The sequence below is a fragment of the Emydura macquarii genome, unplaced genomic scaffold (genome assembly GCF_026122565.2).
Source record: "Emydura macquarii macquarii isolate MOO-44397 ecotype Brisbane River unplaced genomic scaffold, CSIRO-AGI_Emac_v2 contig_3390, whole genome shotgun sequence".
Classification (NCBI taxonomy): Eukaryota; Metazoa; Chordata; order Testudines; family Chelidae; genus Emydura; species Emydura macquarii.
The window spans coordinates 4442664-4463291 of record NW_027133527.1 but is presented as its reverse complement, the minus strand read 5'-3'; the positions used below and the strand labels follow the sequence as shown (position 1 = coordinate 4463291).

The 20628-nt window shown below is 44.7% G+C and overlaps 1 protein-coding gene across 2 annotated transcripts in view; it reads right to left on the bottom strand.

The window, feature by feature from the left end:
- Positions 1 to 468: 468 nt before the first annotated feature.
- LMF1 (lipase maturation factor 1) overlaps positions 469 to 20628 on the bottom strand; it is a 315025-nt gene continuing 294865 nt past the window's right edge. For both annotated transcript variants that reach the window (XM_067534103.1, XM_067534102.1), the window contains 2 exons: positions 19288 to 19400; positions 469 to 677 (listed from right to left, as the gene is read on the bottom strand). In XM_067534103.1, coding sequence (XP_067390204.1) covers positions 503 to 677; positions 19288 to 19400 — 288 coding nt within the window. In that variant the 3' untranslated portion in view covers positions 469 to 502. The remainder of the gene's footprint in view (positions 678 to 19287; positions 19401 to 20628) is intronic.

The following is a 20628-nucleotide window of genomic DNA, read 5'->3' as shown; positions in this document are numbered from 1 at the left end:
AAGGGGCTGGCATTTTGTTTTCAGATAATATTTCGCAAATTTAAAATTGTATCATTTTGGCGAAGTGTTTTTAACCGGCCTGAATTTTAGATAAACTCACATTCCAGATTCATCAGAACTGCACGACCCATTATACAGCCAACGTTTTTGTCCCAATTCTCAAATGCCTGTTGCAAATCTGAAACTGCCAATAGCCTTCCGAATCTATATTTGTTCAAAATTTGGTTTAGCGCTAGAGCAGGCAGATTGGTTGGATTGCTTCCAACAGATCAGCTAGATAAAACAAGTCAGATGATGAGACAGGAAGATGTGTAGACAAGAAGACAGCTAGAAAGAAGGCTGGACAGACAGAATGATAGGCACAGACAGACAGACACCCTGGCCTGATAACTTTACTATAAAATGTGTATTAAAAAGACACATTTAAAAAACACTGGAAGTGAGAATTACAAATTCTAATGAAACTGATTGTTCCTGGTCAATGTTTATTACTCTCTTCTTGTCAATTCTGCTTTGGGTAAGGCCAGTCCCTGGCTTCATAAAACTTCTTCAGCCCCTGGAGATTGACGGGTGGAAAGTACGGCCCGATTCTCTTTCGAATCCACCATTTCCCTTCGGCAGCATGTTTGCCTCCTGGTTGGCTAAATTTGTACTTGAAGTGCTCCCCTCTGATCCACCTTTGAATAAAACAAACCACAGAATGCAGTTAGAATGAGGTTTAAGGCAAAATATATATTTGGCGACAACACTGACACAGCCGTGTTGGCAATGTGGACATTTGTCTTCTAGGAATGGGCGCCAGCCCAACCCAAAACCATTAGGAAGCAGTGGCTTTGGATCCAGTCTAGGCAGTGATGATCTGGCCCCAGAACCCATTCACAGTCCCTTAGAGCAAAGCTTCTGAAAAGCTTTCATAGTGTGGACTACAGCTAAATACAGAGATTGTCTTGAAGATACTTCCTCTACCGTTCATCACTGCTCGGCTTCTACCTTCCCTTCTATTTGCAGTCAGCCTGCTTCCTCCTCCTTTCCCATTCATGATCACACAGCGCTCCTCCACTCCTATGCACAGTCACAGACCATCCATATGGCGACTGCAGAAGTTGCTTACATGCAAAAGTAACATTAGGAAAGTAGCAATGGATTTTTAGTTCCTTCTAGTAAAAGTTAGGAGTAGGGGCCACCAACCCCAGTGCTAGCCAGTGCTCAACGGCCCTGCGTTGTGGAACCTCTGCCGTAAAGTAGGCCGACACGGGGGCTGGAGGTGTGATTTGCAGCTCAGGTGGACACACCAGTGCTAGCTCTGACCGAGTTAGTGTGATAAAGAACAGAAGCGTGAGCAGCGGGACAGACTCGTCGCCTCCAGCATAATCCCGTCCAAAACCCTGAGTACACTCTTGGGTAAGTAGCCCATCCCACCACCACGGCTACTCTTCGTTCCAGCACAGTAGCTCGACCTGAGTGGACACATGCTCTTGGAGTCATGATATACAACACTGATTGCTTTTCCTCCTCTAGAAACCAGTTTGCAACGAAAAGAAGGAACTTTCTGTCTATCCCCCAAGTTATTCTCTTCAATGAAAATGTTTCCATGACAACAGGCCCTCAGCATCTCTCCCCCTTAACCCCAGTGACTCCTCTTCCTCCACAGCTTACCAGAGGCTAAGAGTGCATCTGGTTTCTGACCACCCTGGCAGTCAACAGAAGAGTGGATTTTTTTGAAGTGCGGAAAGAAGTATTCACCAGTCAAGCAACACACGTTTGGAGGCTGCACATGGCATTTTGCTCTAGGGTTTTGGTTTATACTAACCCCCTTCTCTCCCCATTGATGTAGGGCATGCTGACAAGAGATAGAATAACACCACAGCCGTTTCGGAGTGGAGTTCCCTGTTTGCAGAGAGCATGACAGTATTTGCTGGATAAGTTCATAAAGTAACCTGCAATAAAAAATGTCAAAGGCATGTCAGTGCTCATTTAAAACTGCTTTGCTTCACTACTAAAATACAAACCTTGCTACTGAGCAGGGCAGCTGCCTGTTCCTATCACTGCGTCTTGGTCGGCCATAAAGTCAGTTCCTACTGCTAAAATAATCAAGAGGGCTGCTGCATGTTTCCCACTGAGCTTTCACTGTGCTGTGCTCACCCTGGCGCTAAGGCAGTCAAACATGAAGCTCAGTTTGCAGCAAAAGTCTGAGAAAGCAGCTAGCTCAATTGAAAAGAAAGGGTGTGCTGTGATCAAGCCTTGAATGTCTCAGCTTAAGCCTTCTCAGTGTCCAGGTGCCATGGTGATGGGCAATAAATGAATGTTTCTACAGTCTTAAACAATTTAACCACACGTAGCTATCAAATAATACCTCTCGGCAGCTGGCCACCAGCCTTGATCAATATCAGTGTCTCTTGTTTATTTTTCTAGCTTATAAAAAATAAAAATAAAAAAAAAAAGAATAAAACAAAATCAAAGACCATGATTCTCTGCCCCATTTGAGAACGAGTGAGCATGTGTATTTGTGTGCACGTGGCCGTGCGTGGGGCAGCATAAGGAGCTGGCTGCAACTCCCCGATTCAAGCCCAGTGCATGTTAGAGCAGCCCAGGGGCAGCTCTAATTTAAGCCACTGACACAAGTCTTTATGCCAGAGGAAGATCAGGTGGAATGGAGCTCCCCCACGCCACCTTCCTTCACTGCCCTGCCTATGTCACTTCTCCTCCTTCTGCTTATCCTGGGAGTGGGGTGGCTGGAACAGGACTCAGCTGCACCACGCCATGTGGCAGAGAGCTCCCTGCCACAAGGGGGGGAATTCTTCCTTGACCATCTCCCAGAGGCTGCTCTGCACTGCTCACATGGTGCAAAGTGGCTTAGCGGCCTGGAGAATCTGGCTCCAAATCTGCCATATTGCACAGGGTGAGTCCATGCACCCCAGTGTCCCTATTGTTGGTGCCCTCGTCCTCCCATCTGGGGTTTTTTACACTCACTTGCCACCTCTTCATTTCAAGTTTGTCCACACTGCCATATGTAGACATATCCAAGACCACTCAAGTAACAGCAGCACACATACATGTGCTGCAATCACATCTCCCGATTGCAGTGCAGATTGTGAACTCTTCGACCTGGGGTGACGTCTCCCTGTCTGTTCAGGGCCTGGATACGCCCCAGGACATGCCCTCTCTCACTGCAGAAAGAGCCTTCAGTCCCCCATCTCTGCACACCCAAGGGAAGGATGTAGCCCTTAAAGGCGCCCGCCACTTAAGTGTTTACAAGGCCTTACACACCAAAATGGTTCCCTTTAAACAATGCAGAAGAGAGATCTAAACTAGACCCTGTCAGATTGCAGAGCACGGCCTTTGCTTAAGTGGGATGCTTGGAAAATTGGATGCTAGGGTCTTATCTAAAGTAGAATCCTTTGACGCTGCCCACACCATTCCCTCCTTTTCCGCAAATCCCCCAGCAGCTGTCTTGTAGGATTTCACCATCCAGCGTCACGACAGAAGCTTGGGCAGTCAGGCTCAGCGGTCGGAGCAGGAGTGGTCAAAACCCAAGGTGAGGAGTCCAAGAGTGAGCCAAGAGGCAGGTCCATCACTACGACTGGCAAGGGAGGCCACCTTGTTGCCCAGATACTTCCTGGAATTTCTGGGCTTAAATAAGGCGCCTGGACCAATCAGGGACCACGAGAGAAGCTGTCAGTCTGCCTATCCGAGGCGGTACTTCCTGTGGTGATCATCATCCCAGGGTCAAAATGATAATGCACACAGTCCTATCTCGGTTGCTGGGCAGCTGTGTAGAGGCGGAGGCCATCCCGCACCCCGTAGTCCCGTTGAATTTCACATCCACTCACTCCAAGCCAGGCTGCTCCTCGAAGGTGTCTGAGTGGGTTTTAGCTGAGCATTGCCCCGCCGGGACCCTCGCTCCACACACTTCAGTGGGAGGCTCCTGGAGAATGGCTTTTAATAGGCAAGATATTCACCACTCCTCAACGCTCAGTGCCGCAGACTGGGCCGCGTTTGCTGTCGCACAGAAACCTGGATTGTATCACTTTAAATGCTATCCCGCAGCTGCTGTTTTAATTATATTCAGGAGGCTTTTTTTAAGGCTGGTAAAAGTCAACTGGGGGCTGAAGTGTTACTCCCAGAGTGTTTACTTCGCAGGAGCAGAAAATTTCCTGTTAATAATTAGAACAGTACTAACCCTCTAAATTTACATGGGCCCAGGTAGCCTGCAGGCTCCTTTCTGAGATGCTTATAGATTTAAAAGCTGTGCTGCTTGATTGCTTTTTTGATTCTGAAATGTATCCATCTTCTAGAATAGCCTTAGTTGTTTGGTACTGGCCATCCAGAGCGGTGTGTGTTTCCAGCTGCCGTTAACCCCGCCGGTCCCTTCGCTGACCATTGTTTTTGCCATTCGCTCAGCGAAGCTGAAGCAAATACCCGTGGATCAGCTCACCAAAACAGAGCTAGAAAATAACATCAGACTAGAAGAGTTTACTCCATAAGCACTGGGATTAACTGCACGGAGCACGGGGTTTGTATCATCATGGCATCCCAGGAGACAGTGTGATCTAGTGGATAGGACACTGGAGATGTGTGAGCTAAGTCCTGCCTCTGACTTTGACCTTCTGGATGATCTTGGGCAATTTATTCCCCTGTCTGAACCTCTTTTCCTCTCCCACCCTTTGTCTCGGCAGTTTACATGGTAACTTTTTGGGACAGGGACTATTTCACACACTGTGTCTGCACAGAATCTGGCACAATGGGGCCTCGATCTCAAGGGGGTCTCTAGGAACCACTGTAATATAAATAAAAAAGACTAGGTAGTATGCCACAAACATCAATGGATTTATCTTTGCAAAATCCCCACGTGAAAGGGAAGCATCATAACTTCCCTTTTACACACATTGGGAGCTGAGTAACAGAGAGATTGACTGACTTGGCCACGGTCACACAGGAAGCCTGTGGCAGAGAGGGCTCCCGGGTCTCCGTTCATTGCTCTAACCACAAAGCCATCCTTCCCCTAGTCAGGCTGGCTGTTGGGCGAGCCCTTTGGAATGAAAATTTCCCTGTCCCTTTGCTTGCCCAGTTTAAATAATATCTATCATCTGATGTGGTATGATCTTTCCCATATGTTGTCTGTCTATTAAAATGTTTGCTATCAAAGGGATCGGCCTGTAAAACTAGAACCGTGTGAGCATTCAGGCAACCGCACACAATTAAAGCTGCATTTTTGTGGCCGAAAGCTTGCGTCTGAATACATTTCAAGTTCTTCCATCAAGAGTCTAAATAACTCTGCAAAAATCCTCCAAACCCAACAAAAAACCCCAGCCAAATCTACTCCCTTCCCCCAAAGCTCGGCCTGAATCTGGGCTCCGACAACATGAGTGGGATTTTCCAAAGAGACTCAGTGATCTAGGAGCCCAATTCTCACTAACTTTCAACAGGACTTGCGCTCCTAAGTCACGGAAAGGCTTTCGAAAACTCCACCCCACATGCCTTCTGGCTGAGATCTCCCAAAGGGATCTGAGTGCCTAACTCCCTTAGGCACTTTTGGAAATCCCAGCTTGTCCTTTTTTCTCTCCTGGGGATGGGGGCTCCCTTGCAGTGCTCCTTCTCATTTCTTCTTCTTCTTCTCCATCTCCCCTCTTCTTCCAAGTGACCAGGTGATGGCAATTCTCACGTTGGCTGAGGTGGGCTGAATGAGGTGTCTTCTGAAGCCAGTCAGCACCATCCTGAGCGCCCCAAGAAAAATAACAAGTGCCCCTCCCCTCCTCTCCCAGATCATTAGCATGTGGCCTCTGGACGGCTCCCCTCCTAGAAATCATGTTCAGTTCTGAGCCACAGATCACCACCTGCCTTCATGGGGAATGAATTTAAAAATGAATGAATGGACCATGATCAGATCTGGTTCAGTTCGGTCTAGAGTATATGCACAGTTATACCTTGGCGGTATGGGATATGGCAGAGAGTGCCTTAAAACACTCCAGGCTGAGAGATAGACAGCTGGCAATAGTTTGGTCTCCTTGATAATCAGCTGTCAATGGTCACTGCAATGGGAGGAAAAAATCCCACACAGAGCCCTCGGATATGGTATCTTGGAGGATAAATTCCAGGCCATTAGTTACCAAATGGAAAACCGGCCATTGTTTTATTTTCCCTGGGGTAATCCCACGATGGGGGAAGATTTAGTTTTGTTACGGAGCCATTGTCGGGAATGCAGAGTTTAGACTAAGTCTACACTGATGGCGGTCTAAAAGCTGCTGGACTTCATACTCACTGTGAATTCTTTGTTTCAGGGCTCACAGTGCTTATGTGCTACTCCAGAAAGGTGCTGGATTTGTAATTATAATCCACCGGGGTGCCTCATTCCTGGGTCTGCAGAATTTGCAAGCTCCTCGGAGAGAACGAATAATCATGGGGGCGAGTTACTCGCTCCTTGCAGGATGCAGAGCAAACCCGTTCTTCTAGTAACGTGGCAAAAGAATGACCACCCCAGAGTCCACCATTTTGGGGCTCACAGGGTTTACAAGCCTCAAATGGAGACCGGCAGAGCTTCTCATTCAACCAAGTCTCACACATGCATGGATGCTGAAACTGCAGCTCAAAGTTCTCATGCCGCAGACTCGCAGAAGCCAACAGCGATTGTTCCTGGAACGTAGGCGCTCTGAAAAGACACCCAGGAGAGACTGCAAATTCTATGCGACCAGTAGCTTTGCTTTAGACAAATTACCGGCTTCCCTGGCAAAGCCAGAATTTATCTAGGATCCTAAAAACTTCAAATTCTGCTTGCAAAACCATAGAGCTTGGGAGTTCCATGGAACCAACAATCTGGGTTCAAGGAATCTGCTAGCTACAGGATGCTGCTAGACAAATAACCAGATATCAGCCAGGTACTTTGAGAGCACAAACTGTACTCTGCAGTTCATACAGAGCTGTCAGCTGGGACTTCCTTTGTCAGCCACCTCTAAAGCTCCTCCCTTCTGCCTGTCAATCAACGGGGAGAATTTCTCTTCCTGTCCTAGACCTAGAGGCGGCACCCTCCGTCTCCTCAGTGTTGTCATCTGCTAGGACCTGGCAGCAGGGAGAAGTTGAGCAGCAGAAGCTTGATACAGGACTCTCCGTGGCTGGGTGGGGGAATAGCTCCTTCAGTCGATGCACAGGCTTCCCCAGTCCTGGAGCATCAGCCAGATCCCTTGGCCTTTCTGGCATGCTCTGCTTCCTGACTAATGAATTTTCAGATCACACTTACTTCTTTTAAAGGGAACATAACAATATGGAGAGCAAGCTCAAGATGCTACCACATTGCAGGCCACAGAACCTCACCCACCTACTCCTGTAAGACTCCTGTAATAGACCCCCTAACCTCTGGCTGAGTTACTGAAGGCCTCAAATCATGGTTTAAAGACTTCAAGTTGCAGAGAACCCACCTTTACTCTACTTTAAACCTGCAAATGACCGTGCTCCATGCTGCAGATGTAGGTGAAAATCCTCCCAGGGTCTCTGCCAATCTGACCTGGGGGAAAATTCGTTCCTGACCCCAAATATGGCAATCAGATGGACCCTGAGCATGTGGGCAACACCCACCAGCCAGACACCTGGGAAAGTATTCTGTAGTAACTCTGAGCCCTCCCCATCTAGTATCCCATCTCCAGCCACTGGGCATATTTGTTACTTGTGGTTGCAGATGGGCCACATGCCATTGTAGGCAGTGTCATCATATCATCCCCTCCATAAACTCATCAAGTTCAGTCTAGAAGCTGTTAGGATTTTTGCCCCCACAGCTCCCCTGGGAAGGCTGTTCCAGAACATCACTCCTCTGATTGTTAGAAATGTCCACAGCTCCCCTGTAACCACAAGAAATTCACTGCACGGATGAGCCTTGATCACTGCTCCAGAGAAAGAAAAAAACAAAACCCCTACTAAGATCATGAGGAAGCTAAATACATTCTCTGACTTTAAAAAGGGGCTAACGGCTTTGATGATCGTAGACCCTAAGGAAAGGCTGATCAACTTTCATGCTTCAGGGCCGATAGTTGCCGGGATCAGGAAGAAATTTTCAGTTATAAATACTTTTTAGCTTTCCATGGTTTACCAAGTGACTAATGGTTCTGGGTTATTTTTGTCTCTCTGTGGAGCACCAGGTGTTAACTACTGCCAAAAGGTGGGAAAGAGTGCATGGGCTGACAATCTGATCCCATTTGGCCAATGTCCTTTAAGAGATCCCACAAAAGAACTGCAATTTAACAAACCACCAGGACAAATAACAAGATGAACAGCAAGCAACAGGTTATAGCCAGCTAAAGTGAGTCAGCCACCATCTCAGGGAGATGGCGAACTCTCTCTGTTATTTTATCTCAGAAACAACAGCAGCTCATAAAACACAGAACAAGGACTAACAGTTTGCCACTGGCACAGTCTCTCTGCAACACTACAGCATCAACCAGAATTAAAAATCCAAGTGGCTGCCTGGTAGAAGATCAATCAGTACTCAGCAACAACTACTGTAATGAAAGGTTCAACGCAGCCAGCCAAACAGGAACCCACTGGAAACCAAACTACTAGCTGGGACAGTGAAATGACACATGCAAAACGCGTGCTCCTGCCTTTCTGTGCAAGCACACGCACTCCATCATCCCTGCTCGCCCTCAATCCATGAAATCATATGGCCTTGGAGGGAGGGGGGAAAAAAAGGCTAAAAATAATAAGCATTATTCCTTAAATCAATATTCTACAATTCATCCCGCCAGATGCCCGGTAGCAGCTGTGCCGTACCACTTTTAAGATTCTATCATATATCAGCCTATTATGACATCTTCCAACTGTATGTGTTAAAAATTAGCAGCAATATTCAAGTTGTTACGACCAAGGCCTAAATCTCCCAGACAGCTGTAATTAGTTCCAGAGGGTGCAGCTGTCTCCTTGTAACAGCTGAGAGTTTTTGGAGGGAAAAAAACTGGAACGGTGTTTTCTGATGGAATTAATGGCCTGACAGGGCACACGGGGGTGGAGAAAAGAAACCAAAACACGAGTCTTCTTTTCATTTTGTTTTTTTATCTCAAGGTCTCCTACTCAGTTGTAAATCAGAGAGTATGCTGTGATGGAAAGTATAAATTCATTACAGCGCTAGAACCTCCATCATAGGTTTTCTTGCTTATTCTAGCGCTGTTAGCAAGAGAGATCATAAATTCATCTGGTCTCAAAAGCCATTTACAGAATAACGGCAGTTTTATGGGTTGTTTTCCTTCTTCCACTGCCTCCTTTTATCCTAGCATCTAAGCACCTCATAGTCTTTAATGTATTTCCTCACAAGGTTCCCGGGAGGCAGGGCAGTGCCATTACCCCCATTGTACAGAGGGGGAAACTGAGGCTCTGAGAGACTAAGGGACTTATCCAAGGTCACATAGGAACTCTGTAGCAGAGCAGGGAATGGAACCCAGGTCTCCCAAGTCTGAGGCTAGTGCTCTAACCACTAAGCCATCCTTCTTCCTCCAAGAGGAACATATATGAGATGTAGCCATTAAGCTAGTATTTTCCAAGGTATGGGGTGCACTCTGGGGGCGGAGGAGATGAACACCTAGCTGCAGGGGTGCAGATACTGGCCAGTGGAAGTTTCCCTTGTGCTGCCCTGCTAACATGCCAAGACTAAAGGAAGGCATGATTGGTTTCACTTTCCCAGAGTGGGGCTCGGCTCTCAAAAGCTTGGGAACGTTAAGCGCAGCTACTGGATGCACGTGGGCAGTGTCCTGCACCATGCACAGCTCCGCCAAAGTCAGAGATCATGGATTATAAAGCCATCAAGGGACCCACTTATACGCGCGTGTATTCTGACCACCTGCATACCACAGGCCACAGAATTCCACCCAGTGATCCCACCAACTTCATCTATTTGTGCTGGAACAAGAGCATCTCTAGCGTCAGTGGGACTCTGGATGGGTGCCGGTGTCTGTCCACATGGATCCAAGGCACAGTTTGTCTAAGGTTCTGAAAGAAGTGAGATTATTCAACCTGGAATATCTGTGACTCTCAGGAGGGTGGGTGTTGAATGCATGCGGCCAACTAACAGACAGAAATCAAGGGTGACAAGGGGCCTGTTCTCCTTTCTCATGTTCTTGCTTAATTTAAATGGGATGCACAAGAGTTGCTGTGATAGGCAGTTACAGAGGCAGAAAGGATTTGACCAGATGACGGCTTGAGCATAAATAAAACATGCAGCTACGTAGGGTAGAACATAGATACAAAGGGAAGCAAACCTCCACCCCACTGCTGAGATGCTTAACTAGCAATGGCCAGAAAGGAATAATATAGTATTGCACCAGCTGGATGCATCTTTGCGAGTTTTCCTACTTCCTCTGAAGCACTGGGTATTTGTTAGTGATCAGAGATGTTTGGAAAACAGAATTTCCCATCCCGCTGGACATTTCAAAATTTGTTTTTTGTCCCTGGAAAGCTGAAACAAAAATTCCAAAAGATTTCTATTTGGAAATATCAAATCATTTTATTTTGATGTCAAATTGTTTCATTTTGATAATGTTGAAACATTATAAGATATAAATTTAATATAATGTATAGATTTAACTTGGTCTGTATATTAATATTTTAACATAACTGAAATCAAACCAAAATGAATTGAAATAACAAAGTTGAAATGAAACATTTAACCTTATCAGTACAAAACAAGAAAGTCAAAATGATTCATTTGGATTTCTATGTCGAAAAAATAGTTGAAATGGATATGTTCTCACAAAACACTTTGTTTTTGACCAGACTGCATTTTTCAATGAAAAACTATGTTGAAAATTTTTTTTGACAAGCTCTACTAGTGATAAGAGATGGAGGTAGCTGTGGTTTTAGTTTATTTGGATTGACTTACATCCATACTTCCAGCGTTAATGTTGTGTGTATCTCACATGCACCTAGAGATTTTATGATGGTCATGTTTCTCTAAATCACAGTATAAATCAAGTAAACATAAAATGGGAGAATTATCATGGGAAATTAAGCAAAACTCTGAGTGAACCATATGATATATGGGCAAGGTTCCTTTCCCCTGCCCATAGTATGTCTGAAATCTTCCTTCAGCCTGGCAGAGAGAGCCCTATGAGATATCTACAGTACCTCCCCTTCACTCGAGAAGAGTTCAGTTATATACTTGCATTCTTCCTCCCTCTCCCTCTCCACAGGAAGCTGGTTTATATTTGCAGTGCTACGTAGCAGCCATGCCTCCTGGACGCTGCAGCATCGCCACATTTTTCAACCGCTTGTTTCAGAGGTTTCCAGTAGCCACTTCATTTGCACATACTCTGCAAATGTACTACATTTGCCAGAAAGAGCGAGGCAATGAAGTAGGATTTATAGCAAGTTTCTTGTTATTTCCCCGCTATATTCCTTTGACCCAATGAAGGGCCAGAAACAAAGAGTTATTGATTCTAAGGCCTGGTCTTCACTTGGACAAAAAAAAACCAAACCAGTGTGTTCTTATCTTGTGTTAGCTAATACTTGGCCCCTGTCTACACTTACCTGCGAGATTCGGCGGCAGTCGACGGGAGTTACGCAAAGTATACAAAAAACTTGCGTCACTCCCGTCGACTGCTTCTCTTCTCTTCTGCGTTCCGTCTGCACTGTGCTGCGCTGTTCCCGTCAATGCAGCACTACGCTACTTGTGTAGCTGGACTGCTCTGCTCTGGCCGCTCAGTCGATCCAGAGAAATCGATCCGACGGCGGCGAATTTGCCGCCGTCAGTGTAGCCATACTCATACAAGTTAAATTCCTAGTGAAGACAAAGCAGTTTGTCGTTTTATTACAAGTTAGCAGGACAAGGTAAATCCCGGGATCTCCCCCAGTCTTTACCTCAACCTGCTAACTCATGTGAAAACTACAAACTGCTCTGTCATCACTAAGGGTACGTCTAACACTGCACGCTTCTCTCAGCAGCATATGGAGTACGTACATGTATGGCCCCTCTAGAATAAGTATAAACAGCCATGTAGATGGTGAGGCATGGCTTAGGCAAGTCAAGATTTGCCTGTGCTGAGGGTATGTACCCACTCTCTGCTCACTCAAGCTGCGCCTCTCCATCTACACTGCTATTTTTAGCCACGTCATGTCCTGTTGCTTCCCAGCTGCTGGAATCTTTCCCTGCTGCAGGAAAGATGCTGGCAGCACGGAAAGCCTGTGGCAGGGAGAGAGGCAGCAGCTAATGGGTCTGCCAGCTCCCTGTTGCTGGAGCCCTTCCCCACTGCGGTGAAAGGCTCCGGCAGCAGAGAAAGGCTCTGGCAGCATCCCCCGCTACCAGTGCTTTCCATTGACATGTGACACAGCTGGCTTTTCACGGCAGTGTGCAGCTACACATACCCTGCACACCACCAACACTGGTGTGCGGTGTAGATATTGCCTAAGATTAGCTGCAATGTTAGCTAACACATTTTTTAAAAAAGATACATCCTAAATGAAGCTATGCTGATTTATGGCTGTTGAGGATTTGGTCCACATGTGTTAAGTCTGATGGCTGCTAAAGAAAGACGAAATAAAACAGACTGAATATGAACACTACGCACTAGCCTCTAATGCTCTTCTAGATAACATCAGATTAAAAGATATTGCCTATAGGAATAACACTGGGTTACAGGCTCTAGGTTTTTTAAATGTGTGTTGAGGCTTCATCCACAAAACTTTATATGACTGGATAAAACTCAAGTGAAAACGCACAGGTTTCCAAGCAAGTGAGTTTGAGAAATTAAAAAAGAAGGGCTGTCATTTGAAAAGTTTAACATGAGTCACTGAACATTTAAAGTCAGAAATTAAAACAATTTTTTTCTCTTTCTGTAAGCAAAATCCATTTTTTGTTGTAGTTCTGTTTCCATGACGGTATGTTAAAACACTTATAAATTTCTTAGCTGAAATCCTACCATTTAGATTTAAGATGGTTAATGTTTTATGAACTATCCGCTAAACAATAATATTTTGTGCATCTACATTCCAATAACATCACTTTGCTTGAAGTAAAGTTTCACACTCAATTAGGCTGTGCACTCAACAAGGCGTTCATTTTTAATCAGTCACCTGTTTTTCATTTTACATTTATCACACTTGAAAAAATACTATAATTTTTAGAGTTGTAAAGAAACCTACAAACTTTGGTCTCAGAAATTTCATTTAGAAGGCATTAACTCATTTTGAAAGTCCCCTGGCTATTCGAGGTGTAGAGTTTCCATTAGCAGAATAAACTCCATGGAGTATGGAACTTAATGTCCCTTCTCCTAATTATTTAGTCTAGCAGGGAATGAAAATAATTAAGTCTCAAAATTCCCTTTAGAATGGGGGGAAAATAGTAGGAAAATTTGAATTTTCTACTGAAGTGGAACAGAACCTTGGTGGGCAGAATAATTAGCTTTAAGATGGGGAGAGAAGGTGTGTTACAGATTTGTAGCAGTCACATGTAGGCTGGACCTTACGGGTGACTAGATGCCCTCAGACTATTCATTGACTTTGGGAATCATTGGAGCCCATGAGACCAAAAAAATTATCTTTTATTTTCAACTATTGTAGTCAAGGTTCAAATGAAGGCTTTTTTGAAACTGTTATAAAACCAAGAAAATAACTAGTGATTTTTCAAAAGGGGATAGTAATTTAGAGGGTCTGAGTGTTTTGTGCCCAATCTGAGACACTTTGAAGAGGCCTGAGAGCCAGAGAGTGGGTGCTCAGCATTTCTTGAAAAATCAGACCTCTTCAAGAAGTCTCAAGTTGGGAACCCCAAGATGGCGACACCCAATGTCACTAGCGACTTTTTAAACTCTTGTCCAAAATGAACTGAAGTATTATTGGTATTCAACTTATAAATTCTGCTTGGATTGAAATGGGGCACAATCCAGTTTAAAAACATATATTTAAAAGAAAATCATTGCTTGCCTTACACCACTAATAATACATAAAATGGTTAAAACAGCGAATTCAAGGAATATATGTTTAATCATTTCTGTCCTTTCCCCTTTCAGTACAGCTGGAACAATGAAAATAGATTAGTCAGTTTCTGGTCAGTTTCACTCTCTGGTTCTCCTGCACCAGCATGTTTAGGTCGAAGTCCAAACTAAACAGCTAATCCCATAGGCCTATGGGGAACCCCACTGATTTCAATGAGATTATTATGTGGGTGTTCAAGAGTCCAGCCAGGTGGGCTCAGGAGATACAGGATCAGGGACCTGGGGCAGTGTTCAAATCCAGACAACAACTTGGCTAGCTTTGAAATTCAAGAAAGAAATCATGCAAAAGCTTTAGCACAGAACAAACTCTGGATCAAAAGTGGCTGGCAGCGTCCCTTTAATGACTCCAGCTGCATATGCTAGAAGGGCAAATTCAACAGAACTGGGCTGGGGCGTAAGATTTAAACAGGGAAACTGACCACTCTAGCTTCCTTATCCATGCTGAGTGAAGTGCAAACAGTAAACAAACAGCATCAATGAGGAAAAATATACAAAAGCAGGGGTTGTGGTCTAAATGTGAATATGAATTTAGGATACTGATCCAGATCCAGATCTTTGCTGCGGCCAAAAGACCGAATGGCATCCTGGGATGCATAAACAAGGGAATCTTGAGTAGTTGTAGCACAGAGGTTATTTTACCTCTGTATTTGGCATTGGTGTGACCGCTGCTGGAATACTGGGTCCAGTTCCAGTGCCCATAATTCAAGAAGGATGTTGGGAGTTCAGAGAGGAGCCATGAGAGTGATAAAAGGATTAGAAAATATGCCTTATAGTGACAGACTCAAGGAGCTCCATCTATTTAGCTTAACAAAGAGAAGGTTAAGAGGTGACTTGATTATAGTCTATAAGTATCTACACGAGGATCATATATTTAATAATGGGCTCTTCAGTCTAGCAGGGAAAGATATAAACAAGAACCAATGGCTAGAAATTGAAGCTAGACAAATTCAGATTGGAAATAAAGTGTAAATTTTTAATGATGAGAGTAATTAACCATGGGACTGATTTACCCAAGTGTCATGGTAGATTCTCCATCACTGACAATTTTTAAATAAAGATTGGGTATTTTTCTAAAAGCTCTGCTCTAGGAATTATTTTGGGGAAGCCCTCTGGCCTGTGTTATACAGGAGGTCAGACTAGATGCCTGTAATGGTCCCTTCTGCTTGAGAATTTATGAATCTTCTTATCTTCAAAAGGGGAGGAACCAAAATCACAAATCCAAACACGCCTGAATTTCAGGAAATCTAGAACCAAATCCAAACTTTGCCAAATTTCAGAATGTTCGATTTGGATCATCAAAGAGAGGTTGGAGTTGCAAATTTGGACCTGGACCCAAACCTGGATCCAGGTCGTGGGTTTGGACCAAAATGAGAATTTGAATTATTATTATTATTTATTTTACATCACCCAAAAGTGTATTGGGTACTTCAGAGTACAGTTAAACGGCACATGGTCAAGCAGCTGTTTATATTAGGGAAAATGCAGAATATACTGGTGTGAAACTGGAGTCAATCAGTGATGAATCAAGACAATACTCTAAGATATACAGGACTATATACACAACAGCTGGCATCAAAGCAGCTATATAATCGCGTTCAAGGCCCACTGATGATACAAAAACCATCTACATCCCTTCATATAATAGGTATTATCATGACAGAAGTGTTTACAAAGTAAGAGAGATGCTAATGTTGATCATTTTTTTTTTAAACACATAAATCCTCTATTTTCTCACCTTTTGCAGAGCACAGTAACTGATCACAGCCTGGAAAAATTGAATATAACCCAGTCACATCTCACACAATTATTCTCTTTTTTTAAACTCATCCTGTGGTCAGTTACATTTTTTTTTAACGTGATAACTGGAAAGTGTATGAAAGATGCAAACATGCAGCCCGTCTTTTATAAACACCCAACAAGGCAAGAAACAACATGAATTTTCTTGATTTTTAAGTGCTCATTGTAAGGAGTTTTTTTAAAAAAAAATCTTGGTGTATAATAGGAACAATGTTTATGGCACTGGGGGTATCTTGGCAATAAACAGCTTTTGTGATTATCAAACACTTTTTGCAGTTTAATCAACTGCAAGAGCTGTTTATTGCCCACAGCTGTCAGACGGCAACAACGTTTTGGTTGCTGCCAACCGGGGCACCTGATTCAAACCAGTGACTTGGCGTCAAAGGCCTCCAGAGTCTGTGAGCAACCTGCTGAGGGAGGCAGTCAGCCAGCCGTCAGGACTCTTTACAAAAGGACAAGGCTGGAAAACGCTGAGGGTACATCTACACTGCAATAAAAGCCCCGTGGCATGGCCGCGGCTGGCACTAGTCATCTGACTTGGGTTCGTGGGGCTGTAACCCTGCAGTGTAGATATCCTGGCTCTGGCTAGCCAGAACTGGCCTGAAGCCAGGCAGATGAGGGAAGGTCCCAAAGTTACCTGCATAAACCAGGTCCGGTGAGCTGGGCCGCCACGCAGTCCTCTGGGGGCTGTTATTCCAGCTCATTCCTGCCAATTGTGCATTGACATGAATTCAGGCCCATCCCCTGGCAACCTCTGCACATGGCCTGCGAGGCCAGCTAGCCAGCAGCGCACCCGCACAGCCCAGATACAGGACTACACGCTGGGGGGCCTTTGATGGATATGGCAATTTCTGGCAACACCCTTGAAAAACCCTTCTTGGATGAAGTTTAGTTATCTTCGGAGTCCAAAGGTTACAGCTTGTTGGGGCCTTGGATGATGGCAGACAAGAAGGGTCTTTTGGGACAATACATGTGAAGTGGAATTCCTGGGAAACATCTGGGGGGAGGTGAACGCAAATGCTCTCCGCCGGTTATGCAAACCCCCAACCTTTTGAGGCTGTGTCTGGAGGAAAGAACCACTTGCTGCTCATCGCCTGTTCCGGAAGGCTGGAGATCAAAGGCCCAAGCTGCATGAAGAACCAGGCTGATCTGCCCAACTTATTCTGAGCAGAGGCGGTTATCAATGGGTAACCACAGAAAAACGCCTTGGTGGGGTGTGAAGGTCTCACTCCTGCCAGAGCCCCAACTGGCATTGCAGGGTTTGAGCTCTGGTAAGCTTATTAGCATGCATGCAGGTTCTGTCATTGTTTGTAATACGTTTTCTCTGCAATACTTTTCACTTTAAGAATAGATGTCTGTTAGAAAGAGCTGTGTGGTAACTTGTAACTGCTGGCAATGCACTGTTCACCGCCTTCAAAGGTAAGCAAAACACAGACGCTGGCCCGGTGAGGCAGGCTGGCCTGCTGGCAATAACGTAGCGTGGGCCGGGAACTGTGCAAAAAAACCAACCAGTCAGGAGGGAGATGGACGCAGGTCTCTGCCCAAGAGAGAGGATGGCTGAGGAGCCGGGAGCCTGACATGAGTTCCTTTGCTGGACCATGGAGGGGAAATACAGAACTGTGAGAGGGCCCTCCACACCAGGGTGAGTTTCACCCCAGCTGCATTATCAGAGAGTTGGCAACATGCTCCGTGCTATTAAAAAGCTGCACAAATAGACACTGAGACCAGTGGCTCAGTTGTGTTTTACTTAAGGAACATTTAGTAGATCAGAGTGAAAGTTCACAAAAAAAATCAAGGCGTGAAGGGGTAACCGAATTACACCAGAGAGCAGGCTTCACATTCTACTAGAACTGCCCAGGGAGACTAGCTGGGCAGGCGACATAAGTGATCTGTTCCTCATTTGTAAAGCTAATGCAGGCAGGACTAATCAGAGCCGAGAAACCCTCAGTACACATTATTAAAGTTGTATCATTCAGTGGCAAGGGACGTCGTGATATATCCCAGTGTGCCTTTTGCAGGAATAATTAATAGAAGTTCCCAGAGAACCCCCTTGGATTACATCCAATGTGTAATTATTTTGGTCTAACAGATCTATTGATTGTGTAACTAAACATACTAATAATACGTAATAATACGACTTGAACAATAAATCGGAATTTATGGGAACTCTGTTAGGTTTGTGAGTCTCCTGGCTATGGGTAATACTCCATGCATTATGTAACGTAGGGGCCTGTTCTCTACAGCAGGGCACTGCGTCTCTGTTTGCTTCACATTGCTAGTGGGAAGGGAAGGTCTGAAGCTCTGAAGCGAATAAATGCATATTCCCAAATCATGACCGTTTTCCATGTCAAGTCTTGGACTGCAGCGGCTGGAGGGTAACATGATCACACCTAAGTTGAATCCACATTCTAGGTTCTGCTAGGTGAGCTGATAGTTTGGTAAAAGCAAATCTGAATTTGGTAAATCTGCCTGAAAGTTTTCTATAGCACCTGCCAATGCAGCATCTCATCATCATCTGGATGAATTAGACCAGCAGAGCAAGGTGTCTGAAGAGTCTTAGGATGAGAGAAGATGCCATGTTATAGGAAGTTCTGGTTTGTGTTCGTGGAAATTTCACTTCAGTGACCTTAACTCCAGGTTAACTACTTTTTGGTGTGGGATGAAGACTACACATCTCATCACAGGTTGAGGATGTGTCATAAAACAAATAACTGGTTCTAGAAGATAACTGGTACTAGGAGAACAGAGTTTGTTATGCCAATGGATAGCCTTAGGAAGCTAACAGTCCCTCCTCAGATAATTTGGGGGTATTTTCTGTTTTAGACTCAAAAGCATGAGATCTTCTTCAAAAGAAAGTTTAGTTCACATGGGTGTTGTGAATCTTGTTCCCTGTTTAATGCACCTTAGCAGCCTCAAAGTATTAGTGAAAGGCAAAATACCATTATTAGAACTGATGGAAAATATTCAGTCAACTTTTTTTGTTTTGTTTTGGGGTGGGTTGTTTTTTTGTTGGGTTGTTTTTTGACAAAAAATGGGGTTTTTGACAGAACAGACATTTTTGTGAAAAATGTTCCCTCTTGCAGAAATTTTTCAGTTTTGCAGGAAAATAAATCATTTCTCACTCTGTTATTTCAACGGCCACCAGAAATGATATTCCTGCTTTGCCCATGCAAAGGGATCCTGGGGGAACGTTCTAAAGCTCAGAGGCAGGAAAACTGCACCAACAGCCAAGATTTCGGTGCAAGGGAAGCAATGCTGGTCCCTTCATGCAAATGCCTGGGAACTATCTCTACCTAAGGAGGGCTGATGTATTGTAAGTCAAGTCTGCCCAAGAAGTAGTAGGAAGTGTTTAGAGTGTAACGTTTTCATCGGGTACTGACTAGAACACTGCTCTACTTAAGGGGTACCAGTGTCCCAGGAAATAAAATGCATAATTAATAAAAAGAAACAATTTTTACATCTCCAAGCTATAAGGAAACATACAGTAAATGGAGTCTGGCTACGCCTGTCACCTTTATAGAAACGGCCTTACCTTGGCGGTGCCTTGCCCTCAAATGGATTGAAAGCCATCAGCGACAACGCCGCTTCTTCACCGGCCAGCAGCTTTCCAGCCAAGTGGATTATCCATTCATTCTGTTCGTAAGTCTGGTGGAAGATGGGTATGTGGGGAGGAGAGAAAAACAAAGCAAAAATGTTAGCCTGTTGGACAGAGACTAGGCATTAAGGAATCTCATGTGGTCTCTCCTAGCTGCTGGACTTGCTGTGAATACTTCCTCATGTTACTGCACCTATGATGCAAGCCGGAAACCTTCGGTGTTTATACTCGGCAGATCTGCCGCATTCGTCAAGAACGGAGCTTTCTGCCTGAGCCCAACCAATAAGCCTTGCATTAAGCTCTCATCTCCCCCAGAAGTCACTCCTTGCATGTCGCTATACTGTCCAAGTGCGGTACCGCTGCTCTGTGAAGATCTGTAGCATCTCACTGGCTACCACAAGTACATACACGAATCACTGTCATCTCATTTTGTGCTCTAAAAGACTTAAAAGCAACAACGGCAGCCCAGGATTATGTAGTTAAATGCATACCCAATACATAGTCTTGGACACTAGAACCTGTGTGTGACAGAAGGGAATGTTGCCTAGAAGACTGGGGCTATCCAAGAAACCATGGATTCTCAACCACTAACCGGGCAGCCCTGCTACACAGAGGGCTTATCTGAACATTTTGTCTGACTGGTGCATCTCTGATAGCACAACACTCTCCCTTAGCATTTTGTATGTCTCTGTGTCACGTACGGCTGTGAAGCCAACACCTGTCACGGTTGCATAACCATTTTGCATTTTAGGACACAAGATAGATGCGAATTGTATAATATAAAAAGGAAGAACGCATCCAATGCCCTCGAAGACCCGAGAGGAAGATTCATTCTGAAGAGTGGTTTTACCTCCCTCCCTTCTCTCTCGTCTTTAACATGGTGGTTTAGAATTTGTGGCCTTTGCCCAAGAAGTGAGTTTTGAAGGAGAGGATGTGCACTTGGCATGTCATATATAACCTCCAGTGCCAGCTGTAATTTAGAACATGTGTGTGGGGTAAACATTGGAGAGCATCACACTGCATGTTTTAACAAGTTCAGTGCATCTAGATGGGTCTGTGAAATCTCTCCAAAGGAAATTTATATTGAATGCTTCCTCTATGGCTGCAGTAAGCAGAAAACACCTTACGAAAATTTTGCATACAGAAGAGAGAGAACATCCTGCCTCATTCAAAACTGCAGTGGCAAGAGGGTCCACCCGCACCTAAACTGGACAGAGAGTTAAGTGACACTGAAATTGTGGAGTCAGATCTAAAGGGGTTACAGTTGCCTTTTCACAG